This window comes from Lepidochelys kempii, chromosome 18 (assembly GCF_965140285.1).
Source record: "Lepidochelys kempii isolate rLepKem1 chromosome 18, rLepKem1.hap1, whole genome shotgun sequence".
NCBI classification, from domain to species: domain Eukaryota; kingdom Metazoa; phylum Chordata; order Testudines; family Cheloniidae; genus Lepidochelys; species Lepidochelys kempii.
Genome location: NC_136397.1, coordinates 21,387,765 through 21,408,364, shown reverse-complemented (window position 1 = coordinate 21,408,364; position 20,600 = coordinate 21,387,765). Strand labels below are relative to the sequence as shown.

The following is a 20,600-nucleotide window of genomic DNA, read 5'->3' as shown; positions in this document are numbered from 1 at the left end:
TGAAGTTGAAAAAAAAAGCTCCAAAGATGTGAACTGTTTTTTTTAAAAAACATTTAGCATATTTTTTGGTGTCACCTGGGATCAGAGCAGAAATACATCAATTCTCCACTCAAACATTGCTCCTGTGGTGTTTCCTATTCAGATGCCGTCAGAACACTCTGGAAATCTCACAAATGAAAAAGCCTGTTCTCATGAGATTATCATTTTAATCTGAGAGAAGCTTGATCTATTACATGTAGAACCTAGTCTTTGGATAAACTGAGGACTTTCGCACTCTATGGCTGAACACTCTAGCAAAGTGACCATGAGACACATCTATTGAATTAAAGCACTGAATTTGTCTGAGATTTGCTCATGAAGAATCTTTACAGAATTTTCCCACCGTTTCCCCACTGTGATGTTTAATGGAAAGAGTTATACATTTTTTACCCATAATTCTATAGGGTTTTTTTCACGTGTTCTCTTATGGCAACTTCTCACATATTCTTGTCAACTGTACTAAGACCATGAACAGCCAAGAGAGTATTTGTAATAACTCCTACCAGCCTCCTCCCTATTTCACAGGGTCTCTTTTAGGTGAATATAATGATCCAAAAAGTGGCTCCATTTTTTTCACCGGTGGGACTGCAAAACCTGAGCTCATCCATACAACAGGAATAGCATAGGCTGCGCAAGCCTCATCCAGAGAGCGTCCTGCACACGTGTTCCAAGACACCTCTGAAGGAACCATGTCCAGGGAACAGACTACTATTCCAGTCTCCCTACATTCACGCCTTTCACCCAGTTCCGGCCAAGTCTGTCTCCTTGGCCATCCATCCCTCGGTATTTCTGCTCAGGCAGTCTGCTGCTATCTGAACTCAGAGCACAGAGGCCACCAAACTGCCCTCAGACTGGTAATTATTGTCACTCACCCCCAGCCTCACTGACCCAGCAACCCAGATGTGAAAATCACCATCTGTCTTTACCCTGAACCATCCAGTCTTCCATTGCTGAGGCCATTGCAAGCTGTTCTCAAACCAACCCCTTTGCTCTGGGAGAAAGAACTGTCCCTGCCGTCACACATCATGGCTCACAGTGTATAATGGCACTTGGAAATGTACATGTGTTAAACAACAAGTTGTTAAATGTATTGTTTTTTAAAGCATGATTTCACATGACAAACGGGCACAGCTCTTCACACTCCTCCTCCCCCCAAATGAAGTCAGTCTGAAATGCTCGCAACTAACCAGATTTCAGACTCAAGAGACATGTTTTAACTTGGGAACCTAACCTCACCCAAAGGAAAGTTACGGGTTTACAGTATAATCGTTTAAAAAAAAAAAGCTATCAAACTTTTCCAAGTAAGACCTCCAGTTCTCTACGTCTCCCACAAGATCGTCAGGATTCTGTGACTAACTGATGGAATGTCAAACAAGATCTAACTTGCGTTTGCAAATACATCCCTCTTCTCCCCTTAAATATGTGTATGAAACCCTCTGTCTGTTTCTCCTGCTGTATAGTTTGCCTCAGATAAACAAGAACCTCATGAACTATCCATAATTCCAGAAATAATCACAAGAAACTTCATTTAAACTGTTATCAAAATATACCTGGAAAACAGTCCACAAAGCCCATGATGGCATGTTCAGCCAGATAAGCACAGAGCTGCTGATTTCTTACTACTCTAGGAGTAATAAAATGAACTGCAAGATAAGATCCTGCCAGAAACATTCATCGCCAAATAAGAAAATCAAATCTATTTTCGCAGGAACAAACAGAAAGTAACTGGTTTACACTGATGAACCATCATACTACTTTTTCGGATTCTCATTCTGTACATAAAAATTCATCCTTCAAAAATAATAGCAATGTGTGTTCTGATCGTCAGGGACAAAGAATAAAGTGTGTGTTGGTCCACTAGTTATCTCCTGAAAAGTGGGAAATAAACATGCATCATTTCCCGTCTTGACAATTTCTGTTTCCACGGAGTCAAGAGCTCTGCAGACTGCAGAAAGCCAGAATCCAGTGGAAATGTTTGCTGCAAAAGTCGACAAAAATAGGAAGAGTTCTTAAACAGTGTAGCGAGTTTACCATGGTTAGATTCAGGACCCCTGGGCTCAGGATATCCAGCCCTATCACAGATTCTCCATGTGACTATGTGACATAGCCTTCTGGGCCTCACTTTACCCATAAGTAACATGTCCAGTCATGGGAATGGGGGAGCAGCAGCAAGCTACCACAGCCTATAGCTCCCCCAACCCCTACGTCCCCCACTGGGAAAGCCAAGCCCACCTTTTACCCACCATGGCCACAGCCAGCTGACCTGACCTCTCCTGTGCAGGGGGTGACTTTGGACCAACTTCCTGAGCATCCCTCCTGAAACACTTCCTGCAGGTGAAGAAGTGAGGGTGGAGGAAGAGAAGACAACCCTATGCCTCCCCCTCTACCCTCAAGGCTGCTCCTTTAGGGTGGGGGCTCACAATCTGCTCCCTTTCTCACAAAGATACTGCCCGTCTTGCTCCTACGAAGGCTGCCACCCCAGCACCAGGTTCCCTGCTCCCCAGAGGACTTATGAGCAATTGGAATGAAATGCATAGGAGAGGGAATCCTTTCTACCCATCCATCCCCATCACAGTAGTATCTGAATAAAGCCTTTCAGCTTTGGGCCATACATCATGGTCTCGGGAATCATTTTTCCTTTGGGCAATATTTTATTTGTGTTATTATTATTATTATTATTATTATTTATTCTTTGCCTTTCCATAGTGTCTAAGACCAGTCATAGACCAATGCCTCATTGTACTAGGTGCTGGACAAACACATGGCAAAAGGACAGTCCCTACATATAGTACTCTCTGAGTCAGCCACTACCTGCAAGTAAGCTACTCTCCCATCAATGTGCAAAGCATTGAACCTGTAGCACAAGTCCCTTGCATGAATCGTTGCCAGGAGAAAGGACCCAGCATCTACCAGTGTGAATGTTCCCACACAATTTTAGTGTAGTAGGTGTGATCGGTTCTAAATAAGAGCACAATGAAACAGCGGCTTTCTGATCTAGGACGAGCTTTTCTCGGGCCAGGATATTTTGCAGGAGATGGACACGCAACAAAATTACTGTTGGTGTTTCAAAATACCCCACAACGAGGGGTAAGATACTGAACTTGAAAAGCACCCGCTGTGTATGCTCTATAAGTGCTTTCAGAAGGATGTTTGCTGCCCCTTTAGATTCATTACACGCAACAATAATGTGCAACTATTTACAATACAACATCCACTCCAGCCAGCTGTCCCAGCATGTGCAGTGCCTGAGTGCAAGAAGAATGTACAACGTGTAGATAAATCAGAAGTGAGCCACTGCCATGAGCACCGATGCTTAGAGTGTGAGAGACATTCTTCTTTTCAAAAGACAACAGCCTCTGATAAAAGTAAACCCCTCTATTTGTGAAAACGAAAGCTTCGTGCCCAGCAACCTAAGTGATCATCGGTACATTGAACCAGACACACCATCCATTTAAAATTCACATTCCTACCCAAAAATTTGTTCCCTATAATTGTTACAGAAACATTGCAGATTATAGAACGAAGGGCTGGATTCTGCCACTATTATTCATATTGAGGAGTACTCTAATCTGTGAGCAGTCCCACTGAAACTATTTACAATTGTAATTGTTGGGGTGGGGAATTGTTTGAGAGATGGGGATTGTGGCAAGCTATTTTAAATTGATGCACTTAGGCTACATTTTTAATTTCTGTCCAGGGCGAATAAAGCATAGAGATGGGTTCTCTTTTTAGCACTCCTATAAACTGACATAATTAAATTAAATAAATTAAATCAATACAAAGTCAAATTACATGCAGTGTGAGTAAAGGTGCCAAAACATAGTCCATAGAGATTAGTCAAAAGTATTTCCCTCACCCCTTTTTTCCCCCACTATGTTTTCTCTGTGCGTTTAAAAGCACTTTGGGTACAGACAGTTTCCCTGTTTCCCTGTATAGCTGATTTCCCCTGGCAATTGTGTGAACTTGTTACAAAGCAACAGGAGAAAGAAACAAGATTATTTTTAAAAATAGGAAATTGTGGTTGTAAATCCCCAAATGTCAGCAGTGGGCTTCAGGGGCAGCTGTCATACCCAAAATGATTTTAACTCCTTTTTTGAGAATGATTAGATTGCAAGTTGGTGGTGTCCCTTTAAAAGAAAAATCCACATGTAAACATTAAAAAGAAATATCATTGTAATAATGGCACACAGAGTAACGGAATTACAATACAAAACCAAGCCACCATATGTGGAAACAGAAACAAGCAATTCAATAATTTCAACCAAGAACTGCAACACTGTTTCACTCTATATGTATGATTATTCATCAATAAATACAAAAAGAAAACTACCCTCAGAAAAAAATTCTTTGTTATTTAAAAAGGAAATGCATTTGGGGAGAGATCTCTTTCCTTCACCTTGTATATTCATTAAGGACGCTCTTGCCTCATATATCCTGAATACCAGAACAGCAAAAACAAAATCTGTAGACTAAAACAGCATCATATAGTTTATAGACCATGCTGAAAATGTATATATGAGAATCCATGTCCAGTGCTAATTGTCATAATCTCCCAGCCCCTTTAATCTGCAGAAGGAAACCTGTTTGGGGACACAAACACACACAGCATTACAGAGATGCAAGTGTTCCCGTGGTTTCTGCAAATGAGCAAGTCCCAAATGAAGGATACACCAATGCCTTGGTGCTGCCGCAGCTAAGAAGTTTGAAGACAGACTGTTTCTTTAAATTGTAGCTCAGAGCTGTAGTTAGTTAAAGATACGGGAGAAACCACAATGCAGGGTATAGAGGCTTGTACAGATGTATTCATGGGGGACTCAGGAGCTTCAAACAGCTACCTCAGCCGGAGATTTAAATCACATTGAAGATTTTGCAAAGCACAACACATATCTTAGATATAAAGAGAGTGCAGCAGAGACCTGCCAACTAAGTAGACAACATTTTAACCACCCCATCCTGAAGTAGAATCTGGCGAAATTTCCTTTTGCAACATTCTGGAGTTGCACATGAAGTCGCAACCTGCCTGATGATCAGAACAGATGAGTGCCTCCTGGTGCTAAAAACAACATGATCTGTGCATGTGCAGAAGAGCACATAAGCAAGCATCCATCCAACTTCCGTTCTACATCAGCACCTTCTTGCACTGGGTCACCCTGCCTGAATGAAGACTGAATCTCACGCGTGGCATTTCTCACATAGCAACAGGCGCAAAACTCAAGAAAACAAGAATGCGAGTGCAATATTCTGCAAAGCCTTTTGTCTTGGGCGGGGGGGGGGGGGGGAGGACATTCCCTTTGGAGGAAAAATAATAAATCAAATGCTGTTCAGAAAAGGTAGCACCTACCGTGGTGTAATGCTGCATTGGGTCGCTAATATACAGCATTTTAGTCTTCTTGGAATTTAAAAACAACTAGGAACTTTCCCGCCACAGGAGTCATGAGGTCACGGGAGGATGGAAAAAATAAAGAGGGTATTAATCGACATACGATAATGGAACGTAAAGACAAGGGCAAGTGACTAGGGAGAGGCAGCGCCGGGGATGCTGGGCTGGCTACCTGTCTGCAGTTTGTTGGCTTTCTCGCTTTTTCCATCTCCCTTAGTTCTGTCATCTGCATCTAACAACAAAACTCAGGCCCACCCCTTTCTCTCCCTCATGACTATTCATTAAAACACAGGCAGGCTGAGGCTTGCCCAATGATGTATTGGACTGTACCAAATGTCCCTACCAAGGGGGAGTTTGAGGGTCCTTCTCCATAATTAAATTCAGCTGGATTTAATTCCAAAAAGCTGCTTGTAGAGGATCAATGGAGCTAAAAGCCATTTGAACTGCACCTTTTATCAGTAGAATAAGGCAACTAGATTTGCACTGATGAGTGCATGAAGTGACTTTGGGATAACTCAAATACTGTGTTTGTGGAGCTGGGCAAATGTAGACATTGACCTTTATTCTATCTAATCAATCTATCTATCTATCTATCCCCATAAACCCCATCCATCCATCTATCTATCTATCCATCCATCCCCATAAACCCCATCCATCCATCCATCCATCTATCCCCATAAACCCCATCCATCCATCCATCCATCTATCCCCATAAACCCCATCCATCCATCCATCCACCCATCCATCCATCCATCCATCCCCGTAAACCCCACCCATCCATCCATCCATCCATCCCCGTAAACCCCATCCATCCATCCATCCATCTATCTATCTATCCACATAAACCCCATCCATCCATCCATTCATCCATCTATCTATCCCCATAAACCCCATCCATCTATCCCCATAAACCGCATCCATCCATCCATCCATCCCCATAAACCCCATCCATCCATCCATCCATCCATCTATCTATCCCCATAAACCCCATCCATCTATCCCCATAAACCCCATCCATCCATCCATCTATCCCCATAAACCCCATACATCCATACATCCATACATCTATCTATCCCCATAAACCCCATCCATCCATCTATCCCGATAAACCCCATCCATCCATTCTTCTATCCCCATAAACCCCATCCATCCTTCCATCCATCTATCCCCATAAACCCCATCCATCCATCCATCCATCTATCCCCATAAACCCCATCCATCCATCTCTCTATCTATCCCCATAAACTCCATCCATCCATCTCTCTATCTTTCTATCTATCTATCTATCCCCATAAACCCCATCCATCCATCCATTCATCCATCTATCTATCCCCATAAACCCCATCCATCTATCCCCATAAACCGCATCCATCCATCCATCCATCCCCATAAACCCCATCCATCCATCCATCCATCCATCCATCCATCCATCCATCTATCTATCCCCATAAACCCCATCCATCTATCCCCATAAACCCCATCCATCCATCCATCTATCCCCATAAACCCCATCCATCCATCCATCTATCTATCCCCATAAACCCCATCCATCCATACATCCATCCATCTATCTATCCCCATAAACCCCATCCATCCATCTATCCCGATAAACCCCATCCATCCATTCTTCTATCCCCATAAACCCCATCCATCCTTCCATCCATCTATCCCCATAAACCCCATCCATCCATCCATCCCCATAAACCCCATCCATCCATCCATCCATCCATCTATCCCCATAAACCCCATCCATCCATCTCTCTATCTATCCCCATAAACTCCATCCATCCATCTCTCTATCTTTCTATCTATCTATCCCCATAAACCCCATCCATCCATCCATCCATCTATCCCCATAAACCCCATCCATCCATCCCCATAAACCCCATCCATCCATCCATCCATCTATCCCCATAAACCCCATCCATCCCCATAAACCCCATCCATCCATCCTTCCATCCATCCCCATAAACCCCATCCATCCATCCATCCATCCATCCATCCCCATAAACCCCATCCATCCATCCATCCATCCATCCCCATATATCCCATCCATCCATCCATCCATCTATCTATCCCCATAAACCCCATCTATCCATCTATCCATCCATCTATCCATCTATCTATCCCCATAAACCCCATCCATCCATCTAGCTAGCTATCTCTCCGCATAAACCCCATCCATCCATCCATCTATCTACCTATCTATCTATGACAGGTTTCAGAGTAACAGCCGTGTTAGTCTGTATTCGCAAAAAGAAAAGGAGTACTTGTGGCACCTTAGAGACTAACCAATTTATTTGAGCATAAGCTTTCGTGAGCTAAAGCTTCCGATGAAGTGAGCTGTAGCTCACGAAAGCTTATGCTCAAATAAATTGGTTAGTCTCTAAGGTGCCACAAGTACTCCTTTTCTTTTTGCTATCTATCTATCTGTCCATCTATTCCCATAAACCCCATCTATCTATGTATCCATCCCCATAAACCCCATCTATCTATCTATCTATCTATCTATCTATCTATCTATCTATCTATCTATCTATCTATCTATCCCCATAAACCCTATCTATCTATCTATCTATCTATCTATCTATCTATCTATCTATCTATCTATCTATCCATCCCCATAAACCCCATCTATCTATCAATCTATCGATCCCATGATTCTGATATATGGCGGGGTTGTTTTTAGTTTCCTCCTAAGGTCTGTTATCCATATGACATCAACAGGGTTTCCTTCTTTTACTCTTGAAGAACTGGAGTTGATAAGAAGTACAATGCAGAAAGAGGCATACTTAGCTCACAGGTTTACTGTTCACTATGTCTAGGAAAACATCTCCGAAGGAATAAAGTGGGATGACATCATTATCTCTTACAGATAAAAGAGCAGATTGCCTTTAGTGGATCAGTAGGGAAGTTCCCAGAATGTAGTCACACAAATGTCCCCACGTTGCAATCCATGCTAAATAGTAACTCATGATCCACTAACCAAAACTACAAGATAATATTGAGAGGAAAAGCGAACACATGATTCACTAGTTTGGAAGTTCTTGTCAGTTCAGAGCCACAGAGCAGCCAGTTGATGGGCGGCTGATTTCCTGGGTTTTCTCTCCACCAATAACTCAACGTTTCCTCCCCCATATCTGTTCTTATGTCATTGGATTGCCTCTTTTCAAGGAGAGATGATCTACCTATTCTTAACAAGCCTGAAAAACACCAAGACTTCCCTCTAGTAAGCTACATTGCAACACTGTTAATCAATTCTCTTCCAACATGAAATCGGACTATAAGATTCCTTCACATCAAATGCAGCTTGTGAATTATCATGATGACAACAGTCTCACCTACCAACCTCCCAGAAAATACATTTAAAAAATAATCTTAGGCACAAACAACTCTTTGGCTGGAGGCAAATGCAGTGACATTCACCCTCTGAACCATGTTTTGGATTGACAGATTTCTGCCCTACCTTGGGGTTGTGACTTTGGAATTTCCAATTTTTGAGGACTGATGAAAATCCCGGCTGGTAGTGAGGGGCTTCAGAGGTGCTGTTAGGTCTGACTTCAAGAGAAGTTAGTTGACAGGATGGTCCAGGAACAGCTCATGAGAGCCAGAGGCCAATAACATAGAAGCAAATGGTGGGAGTGGGGGGTATTTTTAGCTGGAGAGGAGGAGAGTGGAAGTAGACACAGGCAGATGGATAGTGTAACTGTCCATAGCAAGGATGTCAGAGTCCCTGATTAGTGATCCTAGCAGAGTGGAGAAGAGTGGTGCTGGTTCCTTGAATAGATTGTGTCTGCTCCACTATCTCTGCAAACATTACGTTTGGGAGACATTTGCAGCAGTGGCCTCTACCTGGTGCTTCAAAAGGAGGTGAAAAATTCACAATATATTTGGCAATTCTGCCCGTGGGGCCCAGGTTGGGTGACCAGACAGCAAGTGTGAAAAATCGGGATGGGGTGGGGGGTAATAGGAGCTTATATAAGAAAAAGCCCCAAATATCGGGACTGTCCCTATAAAATCAGGACATCTGGTCACCCTAGGCCCAGGTGATCAGCTTACAGCCTGAAGCGTGAGATCCGTCGACCTCTGTTTTAGCATGTATAGCCGCAGATGTGCCTAGGTCATAATATTATCCAACCCTTAATCCAGCTGTAGCATTTAACTCTATGCCACACCACTCACATGGCCTAATTAGGCATCTCTTCACACTAAGAAGATTTGTGTCTCCTTGCCTGGTAGCTCCTGGACTTTTTAAACGTGAAACTCCGCCTTTAAAATAAGTGCTGTTATTAACCGGCAATCCCAAGAGTACTATCAGCCTCACCCGCCCCCCCAGGAATTGCGGCAGAGCAAGATTCACCCAGGGAGGTATCAATTAATAGCCCAACAGCTCTGAATAATTGCAGGAAATCAATGCTGTGGCCAAAGAGGCCCCATGTCTTTTCTGTTTTCATCCAGTAATTCATTTTCTTTTACTGATAGCTAACGATTACTGTGACATCAGCTTTGAGTGATTTTAAACCCGCAATAATATTGCTGTGATCACGAAGAAAACCTGCTTTTTCCCACCTGACTGACGCCTACGCTAGAGATCCCAATGCCCAGCGCGATGCAGTACAACACCACACAATGGCAGGATTCGAGAGAGGTGCGGTAGGAATCCTGGATTCTAAAAGCTGCTTCTGGCTGGAACATGATCAAAGTCAGGGGAACTATGCAGGTTCCAGGAGTGTCAGAGACAGCCAAGGGTGGGACAAATTGGTCTGGATAAAAAGAGAACTTTACCAGAAACTTCTTCCCATCCTAGAAACAAACCTGAACCAAATCTGTGTGCAGATTTGAAGAACGGTGGATAATTCCCTTCCCTCAACAACACAACCCTGCCGCAGGTCCTCACTTCTGTCAGGACTGGAATCAGAAACAGCACACCCATGTAGGAAAGGCCGCCCTGGTGGCACTTCTGATCTGGCTGCACTCAGGATGTGAGAAATCTCCTGACATGCCTGTTCCCAGGACATTTCTAGACCACAGAAAAGCAGAGAAATATCCAAATGCTTCGAGGCTTATGCAGACTCAACTTTCAAGCCTTTAGAGTTTTACTGTATATGAGCCATGAATTGCAGTAGTTGTACATATCGGGAAAATACAGAACATTTCCTAATTTGTTTAGCATTTCTTAGTTTCATATTCAAAAATCTTTGGTGCATTAAGTAGCTCTGTCTATCAAACCTGTGCACAAACCAAAAGTCTAACAATGTCATAAATTGCAAGGAATCTTTGCTGTGCATACAACTAAACCCTGGAAAGCTAGTCACTGACAGGTCTGTCACAAACACCCGCTTACACAATCTTTTTTAGATGTGCGGTAGCTCCAGAATTAGCCTGCTCTACTCCTGAGAGATGGGAGTGCCTGGCACTCTGAGCCAGCTGCCCACGAGACGCCTTCATGAGACACACTTTACGCCTGGCTAGACATCATAATAGAGCTATATCTCAGTATCCTTGGAGGCTTCTCAATCCCATCAGGAACACGGGGTAGAAAGAAAGCCACAGCCCCTTGCAGTTGCCCCTTGGTTTGAGACAGATGGTTTTCTGAATGGATGGGAATTTTTAATACACGGTGGGTCATATTTTCAAAAGATGGCACAACCCCCCAGGTCATGAAGTAAAGAAGCACCATTACCCCTCTTCTGCAGATGCCTAGGCCAAGGCACAGTTTTTAAGTGACCTGCCACGGGTCACAAAGCAAATCAGTGGCAGAGCTAGCTGTAAAACCCTGGAGCCCTGGCTACTGTAACCACAAAACTATACTGCTTCCCTGAGAAATGTCTCTAAACCTCATGAGCACTTTGCCTCAAAAAAAAAAAGAACTAACAGCCACCTCCTTTACTCAACACATATGCCACCTTTATTTCAGGCCGAAAGGATCATATGCCTGTGCATTTATTTTTATACGTGTGAGCCTGCTACACATTTTAGTGGTGACAGATAGTACCAGCTGGACTCATCGCATCCTGAGCAAAGAAATATAATGTACAGTCCCAAAGCTGGGCCAGTATAAATGTTTACTAACGGCTCATTCGATCAAACTAGTGCTAACATGCACTGGCAGGTAGCTACACCCTCTACACATGCTCCCCAGTTCTAAGCCAGAACGCTAGGAATCCTACATGCTCATCAGCCCCTGGCATGTGTCCTGCAGTATGGTGTGGGCAGTAGGATGCCCCCCCTCAGCAGCAATAATAGGTTGCATGGAATTCACACTTGGCCCGGCTTATGTTACAGCAGGAATAACGAGAAGGGAGGCCGCGGCCAAAAGGCTGGGGCAGAGCCACAATTAGCATTTCGCTGTCCACCTGATCCGTCTGCCAGGCAGACAAAGGCTGCAGAGAAGAGGGAAAGAGGCCCACAGAGGAGGGAAAAGTGCAGATGGAAGGAGACTCTCAGGACTTTTAGGAGGGAAGCTGGAGGTTTGAGGAGGGAGATTTAATAAATGGACAGGAGTTCTGAGCACTTGCCTGTGTGCTTAACGTTAAAGAGGGGACGTTCCCAGGAGACCAAACCTGTTTGACAGGGAAGTTTTGACATACTAATCGCTGCAAACCGCGCATCAGAGCGGCCCAGACATATGGAGCGAACAGTTCTAATCTAGACAGGTCAGAGCTATTCTGTGTGTGTTTTCTTATGAATAATAATGCTTTGCGCTTCTCAACACCTCTGTGAGGACATGAGGGGGCTGCCATTCGGGCTGACAGATGCAGGGACTCAGGCACAGAGAGGGGAAGTGACTTGGTCAAGAACATGTATAGGACCCAGATCTCCTCTCCTCCTAAAGCAGGGCTGAGGTGTGAAGAGCATAAGTAAAGTATCCGAAACCATGTGAGTGTCTCACGGTCTGTGCAAAGAGTGGTTGGAGGTTCTTGTTCCAGAGGAGGGAAGGAGAGCCTGTGCTGTGTCCCAGCGAGGGCCACGACAATAAAGAGGGAAACATTCTGATCCCTCCGGAGCTCTCAGCCAGCGGGAAGCAGCTCATGCTCACTTCCCGCAGCAGCGGCACACGTAACCATCCCATTAACACTAGTGGGGGCCGTGTGAGCGAAGGTTTGCCTGAACCAGCCCTGCTTTCAGGCTCTGCAGAGCAGTACGTGGGTGAGTGGACAGCGTGGGGGAAAACAGACCTATTGAGCGATCAATATCCAGGCAGTGGATCCGAATGCTAGAAAGAACACGCTGCCCCAACTACACAGGTTTTCAATCACGAGATAAACTGGACTGCACAAGCCCTTGTGCCTGCATTAGCCCAGGAAGTATGATCTGGAGACCGTCTGAGGCCCAGGGCAGGCATTCCCTGCATACACTAGGACAGCTGGCTCTGGTGCCTTTTGTAAAAGAGTAACATTAAAAAAAAATTGCATATTATGGACCAGTGATGCCGGCAACTTTATGAGAGGAACTTGCTGAGAATACAGAGTTGGTGCTTTTTAAACCTCGACTCAACAAATGAATTTACTTTATTCTAGCCATTGTTGTGAAGGTTCCTAATAACAAAATGAAGGGTCTGATCTTACAAAAACCTTACTCACCTGAGTAACTTCACCAGCTACTCGCATGAGTTAGGCTGAGCTCATATGAGTAAAGATATGCCATCTTGGGCCTTAATTTTGGTGAGCCATGGAAAAATTCCCTGTAAACTGCCATTGTCAGAAACAGCCAGAAAATCAGAGAGCAAAGCCCACCTCAGGCTAGGAAGCTTCTGTTTTATTTTGCTTTCTCCCCATTTAGAATCAATCACGTCCAATAAATATTTAAAACCCTTTCTCCCTGATAGACGTAGCATCTCTTTTCCAAGCTCTAACTGAGAGACTATGCAGGGAGCCCCACAAAGTACTAAGAACTCAATCTTGCTTCCCTAAGAGCCAGGGCAAAGCTCCTCCTGACTGCAGTGGGAGCTGGAGTGGGCCCTTGCCGAGTTATGCCTGTAGCATAGCTTACAAATGACTTTTACCACTCAGCATGTTTGTACTTGAACAATTATAGGGTATGTATGTTGTTAAATGGTACTTGCCCAGCTCTCCACCTTCATTTTATCCAGGAGCCTGTGTCTGGCGTGTTCAAGCGAGCAGAGGCATGAAGCAAAGATCTCAATGCAGCTACTATGACTAGAGCGCTTTAAACTATTCCAACTGCAACAGCACCTCCCTCTGAGCTCCACCGCCTTCTTGTCTCTGGGGTTTCATTTTAGCATGTTGCTCCCACGTGGGATACTTTAGGGCATGGGGCAATAACAATAGCTGCTCCTGCTGACTATATGGATGTGGGGAGTCCTTCATCAAGTGGCCAGAGTTGCTCTGTGTTTTAGCCGGACATTTCTACAGACAAGACTCAAACAGGGACCACCATGGTCTATGGAAAGCACCTCTGCCAGGTGACACAAGAGAGAGCCACCCCGGGGTCAAGCCGACAGAAGCTGTACTGAGATGATCGCTACTCCATGTCTTACCAGGACACTAACCCACGTGCTGTTCTGGACAATCCAGTGAAACTTATTAATAAGGGACTGCTATTTTCCTGGATATTGTATGAGGTGGCTGCAAAATGCAGTACAATTAATATGGAGGAGCCCTGCTTATTCCATTCACCCATACAATGGCTTTTGGCCAGCACTGAATTTGTTTGGCTTATGAGCCAGTAACACAGAAATAATCGCCTCCATATCCCGCTAGCAGACCCTTGAGCCATCCAGTACCCCAGGAGGGAAACAACCTTTTATTTAAAATTACTATCTTTCTTGTAACCTGAATGTACTCACCATGACTGATTCATTCATACTCCTCATCTGGAAGACATCCATTGTGACTTCAGTTTGGTTAGACACCTCACTGCTTCCTGAATGACTGGATGGAGGGAGATCAAAATAGGTGCTGTCCGGTTCCCTGAGAAAAGGAGATGACATGTCTTCAGCTCCCCCATGCAGCTTTCATCAATCCCACCCAATAGCTTGGCTTTCCCTTGAACTTTGACCCCTCCAACCTTTTTTTTTCCCAGGACAGGGCTGCCCCCTTTGAGCACATTTTACTTAGACAAATTGCTGGACAAACACAGCATAAGACTCAGAGGACTTAGAAGCTGCTTGTCACTCAATAGCGATCGATTAGCCAGGCAGAGCATTTCTTCCTTCTGGGAATGGCTTTAAGTTATAGAACAGCTTGGAGGAGAATATGAAATGGAACACACTCCTCCTTCCCTATTTGATCAGGATGCTAAGTATAGAGGCCAGAGAGGTTGCCAAAGCCTTGGTGCCATTAGAAAATGCAGAGTATTTAACTTTGGAATGCTCATTTCTTAATCAGGCAGACCCTGAGTGGTGTAAGGAAGTCAGGCCTGAGAGAGAACCAATACATTAGGAGTGGGTCTTACCTGATCCATCCAGCCATGGGCCTGTCCCTCACATCCACCTCTCCTGCTAAGCAGGGGCCCTACCCAATGCCCATTAACACCAATGGAAAACCTTCCCATTGGCACTGGATCCCTGTGCAGTACTGTCCAGGGCTCTCTGGCAGCACGACTCCTTTGGAGCCACATGAACAGGGATGTCTCATGGCAGCAGCTGCACCCAGGGATCCCAAGTGGGGCTATGAAGGAAAGATAATGCAGCCCAGGACTGAACACTCTTGTCTGACTAACCTGTGTGGGGCTAGAGGCGGACAACGTGTATCCCTCTTGCCCTGCCAATCTCCACCCACTTGCCCCGGTGTGGAATCTGGACCACACAGGGAGGACTCCAGGGTCTTGAGTGGAAAGACAATGTCACAGAGAGACCTGAGCTACCCTGCCCCACAGGAGCGGGGAGAGCCATGTGTAGAGAGCACAATCCCTTGTGAAGACTGGCAAACTCTCCCGGCCGCCATGTCAGCTAGAACAACCCAAACTAGCCCATGCTAGCTTCCTGCAGCAGCACTGTGTGAACCAGCCCTGCTTTAATTCTCTTCAGTCCAGTACATGGGTCAGTGGAGTGTGTGTGTGGGAACCCTACAAAGGGTTGAAACAGGCGGGTAAGTCTCTATGAATAGATGCAGGCAGGAGAACAAAGCTGGCACAAGCTTGGCTGCTTCCATCTCAGCAGAACTTAAGTCCCTTTGGGTGTCACATCTTCCTAATTTCTTTTGACTTTAAATGAGCACTTCCAAATAGTCCCCTCCAAACAGTAAAGTTTGCTACAGCAAGAGGAAGTGCCTGGGCGTTGACCTTCAATCAGTAAGGGGGAGAACAAATTCGAGCTGTGCTGTAGTTATTTTTTGCAGCATTCTGAAACACACCCTTGCATTCATGGTGCAGATCTAGAGCATTAGCGCTGGGGGGGAGGCAGCGGGGGGAAGGTTCAAAAGCAGCCACTAAAACAGGAGGCCAAATTTTGGGTGTCCAGATTTTTGCATGTGCAAGCTATGGACCAGATGCTGTGAGGTGATGGGTGGTTTCTTGTTCAAGATGTTCCACGATCTTTGCTCTCACTGAGTTGTCTTACATCAGGACCTCCACTGATGCAAGGAGATTGGGCTGGTAAAATGTAGACTGAGCTGACAAATCTGAGCTTTTTTGCAAGCAAAAATCTGAACATGAAAAATACATGCATGAAAACATGGGCATGCAAAACGGGGCTTGCAGCTTAAGAGACTGGGTAGAGGTACCCATAAAAATGTTTCCCTTTTAAGTGTTCCTCAACAATATGAGTCACTAAGCATTAAACAGTGATGGACCAATTATTTCCCAGAGTGAGTTTTAGCACAAATGGTCAAGTAGCACTTACAGTGTGCTCCAGAGATGTTCAAATGTCGTTCCTTCATCAGCTGGAGAAGACTGGGACATCTTCACAGAGGGGGAGTCTGACAGAGGATAAATCACTCTGGGCCCAAAGAAAAACAGCATCATTAGTGTTGCCACAATGCATATAATCATAATAGCCTGTACTTACATAGCACCTTTCAGCCGCAGGTTCTCTAAGTGCTTTCCAAAGTGTATATACAGGGGTGTGCTCTGTGCATGCAGAGGGGTGGAATAGACGATCAAATTGTTCTTTCCCAGTTCTTTATTTCCTGGGCCTCGACAGTGAATCTCATGTATAATTAAATCAAGATACAGTAAACTCAGTTTAAGATAAAGTAGATTGAAAGTCCCATATTGAGCCATTGTATCACATTGCATGTGGATAACAGTGGCCTCTAATTTTAGGAGGGGAAATAGAGGATCCCACTGTATATAACCGATTGCTGAAAATCCCCCACCCTCTGGTTTCTCGCTCGCTCCCAGTTTTGCTATGTGACAGCCCCTGGTGGAGTACAGCACTCTCAGACGCGCCCGGGGAGCTCACATGTAGCTCCCCAGTGATGTGGCACTTGGAACCAGATCTCCGTAGGACTCATTACATTGAAATGTTGCCACTTCCTCTCCTGCCAGCACTGTAATCTAGTCCCAAATCTGGCAGAGCTCAGGCCTCTAGAGGTCGTCAGCGTGTGAAAGAAAGAATTAGGAGCTGCTTTTCCCGTTTGTTTGGCACCGCCAAGCCCTACAAGCCCAGGCCTGTTCAGTATGGGTCACCAAGAGAAGGGGGGAGGAGGGAGAAGCAATCTGTCACTTCATCCAGCCTTTGGGTCCTTATTCAGCAAGATCATGTGAGACTCCCAGAAGGTTTCCGAATGGAGGGTTTCACTATGTATTCCGCCGAAGGACCCACCTGAGGCTGCTCTGTCCCAGGGACGCTGCTTTGTTATGATTTAGCACTTGAGTACAAGGCAGCAGGACTTGGCTACAGCACTGGCCAGAGACAATAAATTGCTTGCAATGGGGGCACCCAAACTTTACCCATCTGAGGGCTGCCTTGCTATAATCCAGTGGCAGTTTGCACAGGAAAGAGGAGATTGCATCCACCTTCATGCTGAATAGTGAAGTATGGAGAGCAAAGACTACAGGCCCCAGCATGCAGTGTTCCATCTCAACCTGAGAAAGATGGCATCCCCTCTCCTAAATGCCTGCTAGTAAAGTCTGAGAGCAAAATCTGGCTCTGTGTCTGTGAACCTTTCATTCATCTAGATGTCATTTCAAAGAGCCAAGACATTCAACCCACCCGGAGTGAGGGGCTGGAAATTCGAAAGGACAGGGAATGCTTTCTCTTCTTGGAGCTAGATCCTCCACTAGTGTAAATCGACATAGCTTCACCGAAGCCAATGGAGCTAAGCTGATTTATGGAGCTATGCCCTTAAAGTGCAGTGGGGCTTTCTGATAAAGCTAAAATAAATAGTGTTAGGGCATGAAATGTAAAACCAGGCTGATGAGATGCTATTCTCAAACTTCTGCTTGAAACTATCCTTGTGTTTTTAAATTAATGCTGCACATTATATTTAAATTAATGCTGCACATGGTCAGTCATATGGAAGTGCCAGATCCCAGAGAATTGTACCAAAATTGTATATTTTTAGGCATGCTCCACTCTACTAGGACAATGAGTTGCAATCAGCAATGCCTTGCTTTCTCTCAGTAGAATACCAAAGCCCACAGATACCAGTGGTGGGCACAGCATAAGAACCAGAGTAGAACAGAATAGACCATTACCAGCAATAGAAAGGAAAGGATGAGCTGTGCCAATGTTTCCATATAAACCAATTTTACTGTCACTTTAAGAAACAAACAACTCTGAAAAGCTCAGCACCAACTGATTAATCAAACGTGTTTTGCTGGGTTGAAAATGATAAAACACAGCCAATAATTTACAGACAGGGACTCTCCAAAGCATTTATAGTAGAGATTCCATGCATGGGGGCCCTATGCCGCGACTAGAAATTAATATAATTAGTTACCATCTGCTAGCCCTTCAGCGGCCTACAGTAGGAAATAAACTGAGGCCATAGTAGAGTTCCCAATGAACTCATCATCATTGACATTAATTGGCTCCCTCACTGACAGTCTCAACAGAGAAGCCAAGGCCTGGATGAGCCAGGGAGACTAAGGGCCAGATCCAAAGTCAACGGAAATCAATGGAAAAACTCCCACTGATTTCAATGGGCTCTGGGTCAGACCCTGACTGCCTTACCCCTGGGTGGTCCAGAGCAGGGTTGAGGCTCCGTGGTGAGGATATGATGGGGAGGTTGCTTTACCTCTGCCCATGCCACACCTGATCTCTAGAGAAAGAGATCGCCAGTCTCCCGGGTTGTCAGCCTGTCTCCTTTCATCAGCACAAAATCAACTTCCGGTTTTAAAGAGAGAAAGCAAGCAGTGAAGCAGTGGAAATGTTCCTTCGGCAGCCCTCTGGCTGCTGGGGCTTTCCCAATGGGGCTGTATTTCCGGAGATGTCAACACCGTTCAGTTTGCTTCTAAATATACCGAAAACTCGGAAGGGACTGAGGTACAGTGGGTGCTTGGATTCCAACCCATCTCTAATAAACACTGGCTCCATGACTCCCATTTGAGAAGGTTACAATAAACTTTGTTAAAGGGTCAACTGTTGCTTCAGGCAGCCCTCTTAGCCAGTGGTGTGCTCTGTAGACAATTATTCCTTGTACTCATCTCAGCCCAAACCGTCTGACTACTCATTTCCATTAAAGACCACTTACAGTTGGGAATATCATTTGCAAACATATTCACTAAATATTTGTTGCATTTTTCTCATAATTATTATTCACCCAACCTGAGTTACAAATGTCATTGCCTTCAAAATTTTCCTTTCAAATTCAAACAAATATTAATTAATAATTTTTGCACTGATCAGCAAGTGCAGTAAAAACACAATGGAATCAGACACAATCTCACATCACAGCTCTTTGAATCTGGGCTCCCTGTTTTGAGCACAGGCTCTGCTCCCACCATCACATGTCTGGGTTTGGGGGTAACCACAGGAGTCCAGAGTTTACAAAGCTCTCCTTAGACTAGATAATATTTTGTATATATGACTATGGGAGTTACTACATGTGAGTCATAGCAAATGTAACATGAAAACATTAATATCCTTTTGAAAGCCAACCCTGTCCTCATGCAGCCCTCTAAAAAAGTTTACATGTGTTAAGCCAAAAATATTATCAAAAGCAATTTGATCTCCAAATGCTCCTGCAATTCTAATGCTAATGAGCTCATTCAAAGGAACATCTCCAAACTTGTATCAGATTGTTTTTAACCTTAACTAGCAGGAGCAGAATGTACTGTTCTTTATTAGACACTGTTCAACAGCAATAAGCTATAATAAAAACATTCTTAGGAATCACTTTTGTAAAGCTTTTCTCCATTAATATTAATCCTTCTATAGCACTACTCACTCAGGGATTACAAAGTGTTCTGCCAGTATTAATTTAGCCTCATAACTCTCCTGTCAAGAAGGTAAAGTTTAATATGCCCAATATACAGATGGGTAAACTGAGGTACAGAGAAGAAAAATGAGTCTCCTCCACTCACAGTACAAGTGAGCGGTGAAGCCAGAACCCAGCTGTCTGGAGTTTTATTTGTCAAGGTATTTAGAATCATAGAATCATAGAATCATAGACTATCAGGGTTGGAAGGGACCTCAGGAGGTCATCTAGTCCAACCCCCTGCTCAAAGCAGGACCAATCCCCAATTAAATCATCCCAGCCAGGGCTTTGTCAAGCCTGACCTTAAAAACTTCTAAGGAAGGAGACTCTACCACCTCCCTAGGCCTCTCCCACCCAACACCTCGGCACCTCACAAATATGAATAAATGTATCACGTTATAAGCTGCATGTGAGTATTCTTATCTCTGCTTCACAGATGGGGAGCTGATGCACAGAGAGATCACATGACCTGCCCAGGGCCACACGCAGAAAGTCTGTGGCAGAATCAGTACTTGTCATTTGAATCCCAGCCCAGTGCCATGACGACAAAAACCATCCTCAGTCCCAGGCTGAGCACCTTGCTCACTCCTCCAGAGAACATTTTCTCACAGGTAGTTGTTGACAGACCTCATATTCTCAGCAGCCCATTTGTGGGATGTGTTCGGCAGGTGCATTTATCAGCCCTGTGTTTTCTGGTGCTTCCAGCAAGCAGAAGGTGACTATCAGTGGCCTCATGCTATCCTTTGTGATGATCGTCAAAGTCACGTTCTTACCATGTGACTAGCGTCCGCGTAGGAAAGCACCATGACCCAGAGTCAGTTTGTGTAAAGCCTAGGGGCTTACATGTAAACTAG

General features: G+C 44.7%; 1 protein-coding gene across 4 annotated transcripts in view; it reads right to left on the bottom strand.

Annotated features, from left to right (window-relative positions):
- The window catches only part of TP73 (tumor protein p73), an 87,551-nt gene that overhangs the window by 46,628 nt on the left and 20,323 nt on the right, over nt 1-20,600 (bottom strand). For all 4 annotated transcript variants that reach the window (XM_073316373.2, XM_073316375.2, XM_073316372.2 and 1 more), the window contains exons 2-3: nt 16,224-16,319; nt 14,229-14,352 (exon numbers count right to left, since the gene is read on the bottom strand). In XM_073316373.2, coding sequence (XP_073172474.1) covers nt 14,229-14,352; nt 16,224-16,282 — 183 coding nt within the window. In that variant the 5' untranslated portion in view covers nt 16,283-16,319. The remainder of the gene's footprint in view (nt 1-14,228; nt 14,353-16,223; nt 16,320-20,600) is intronic.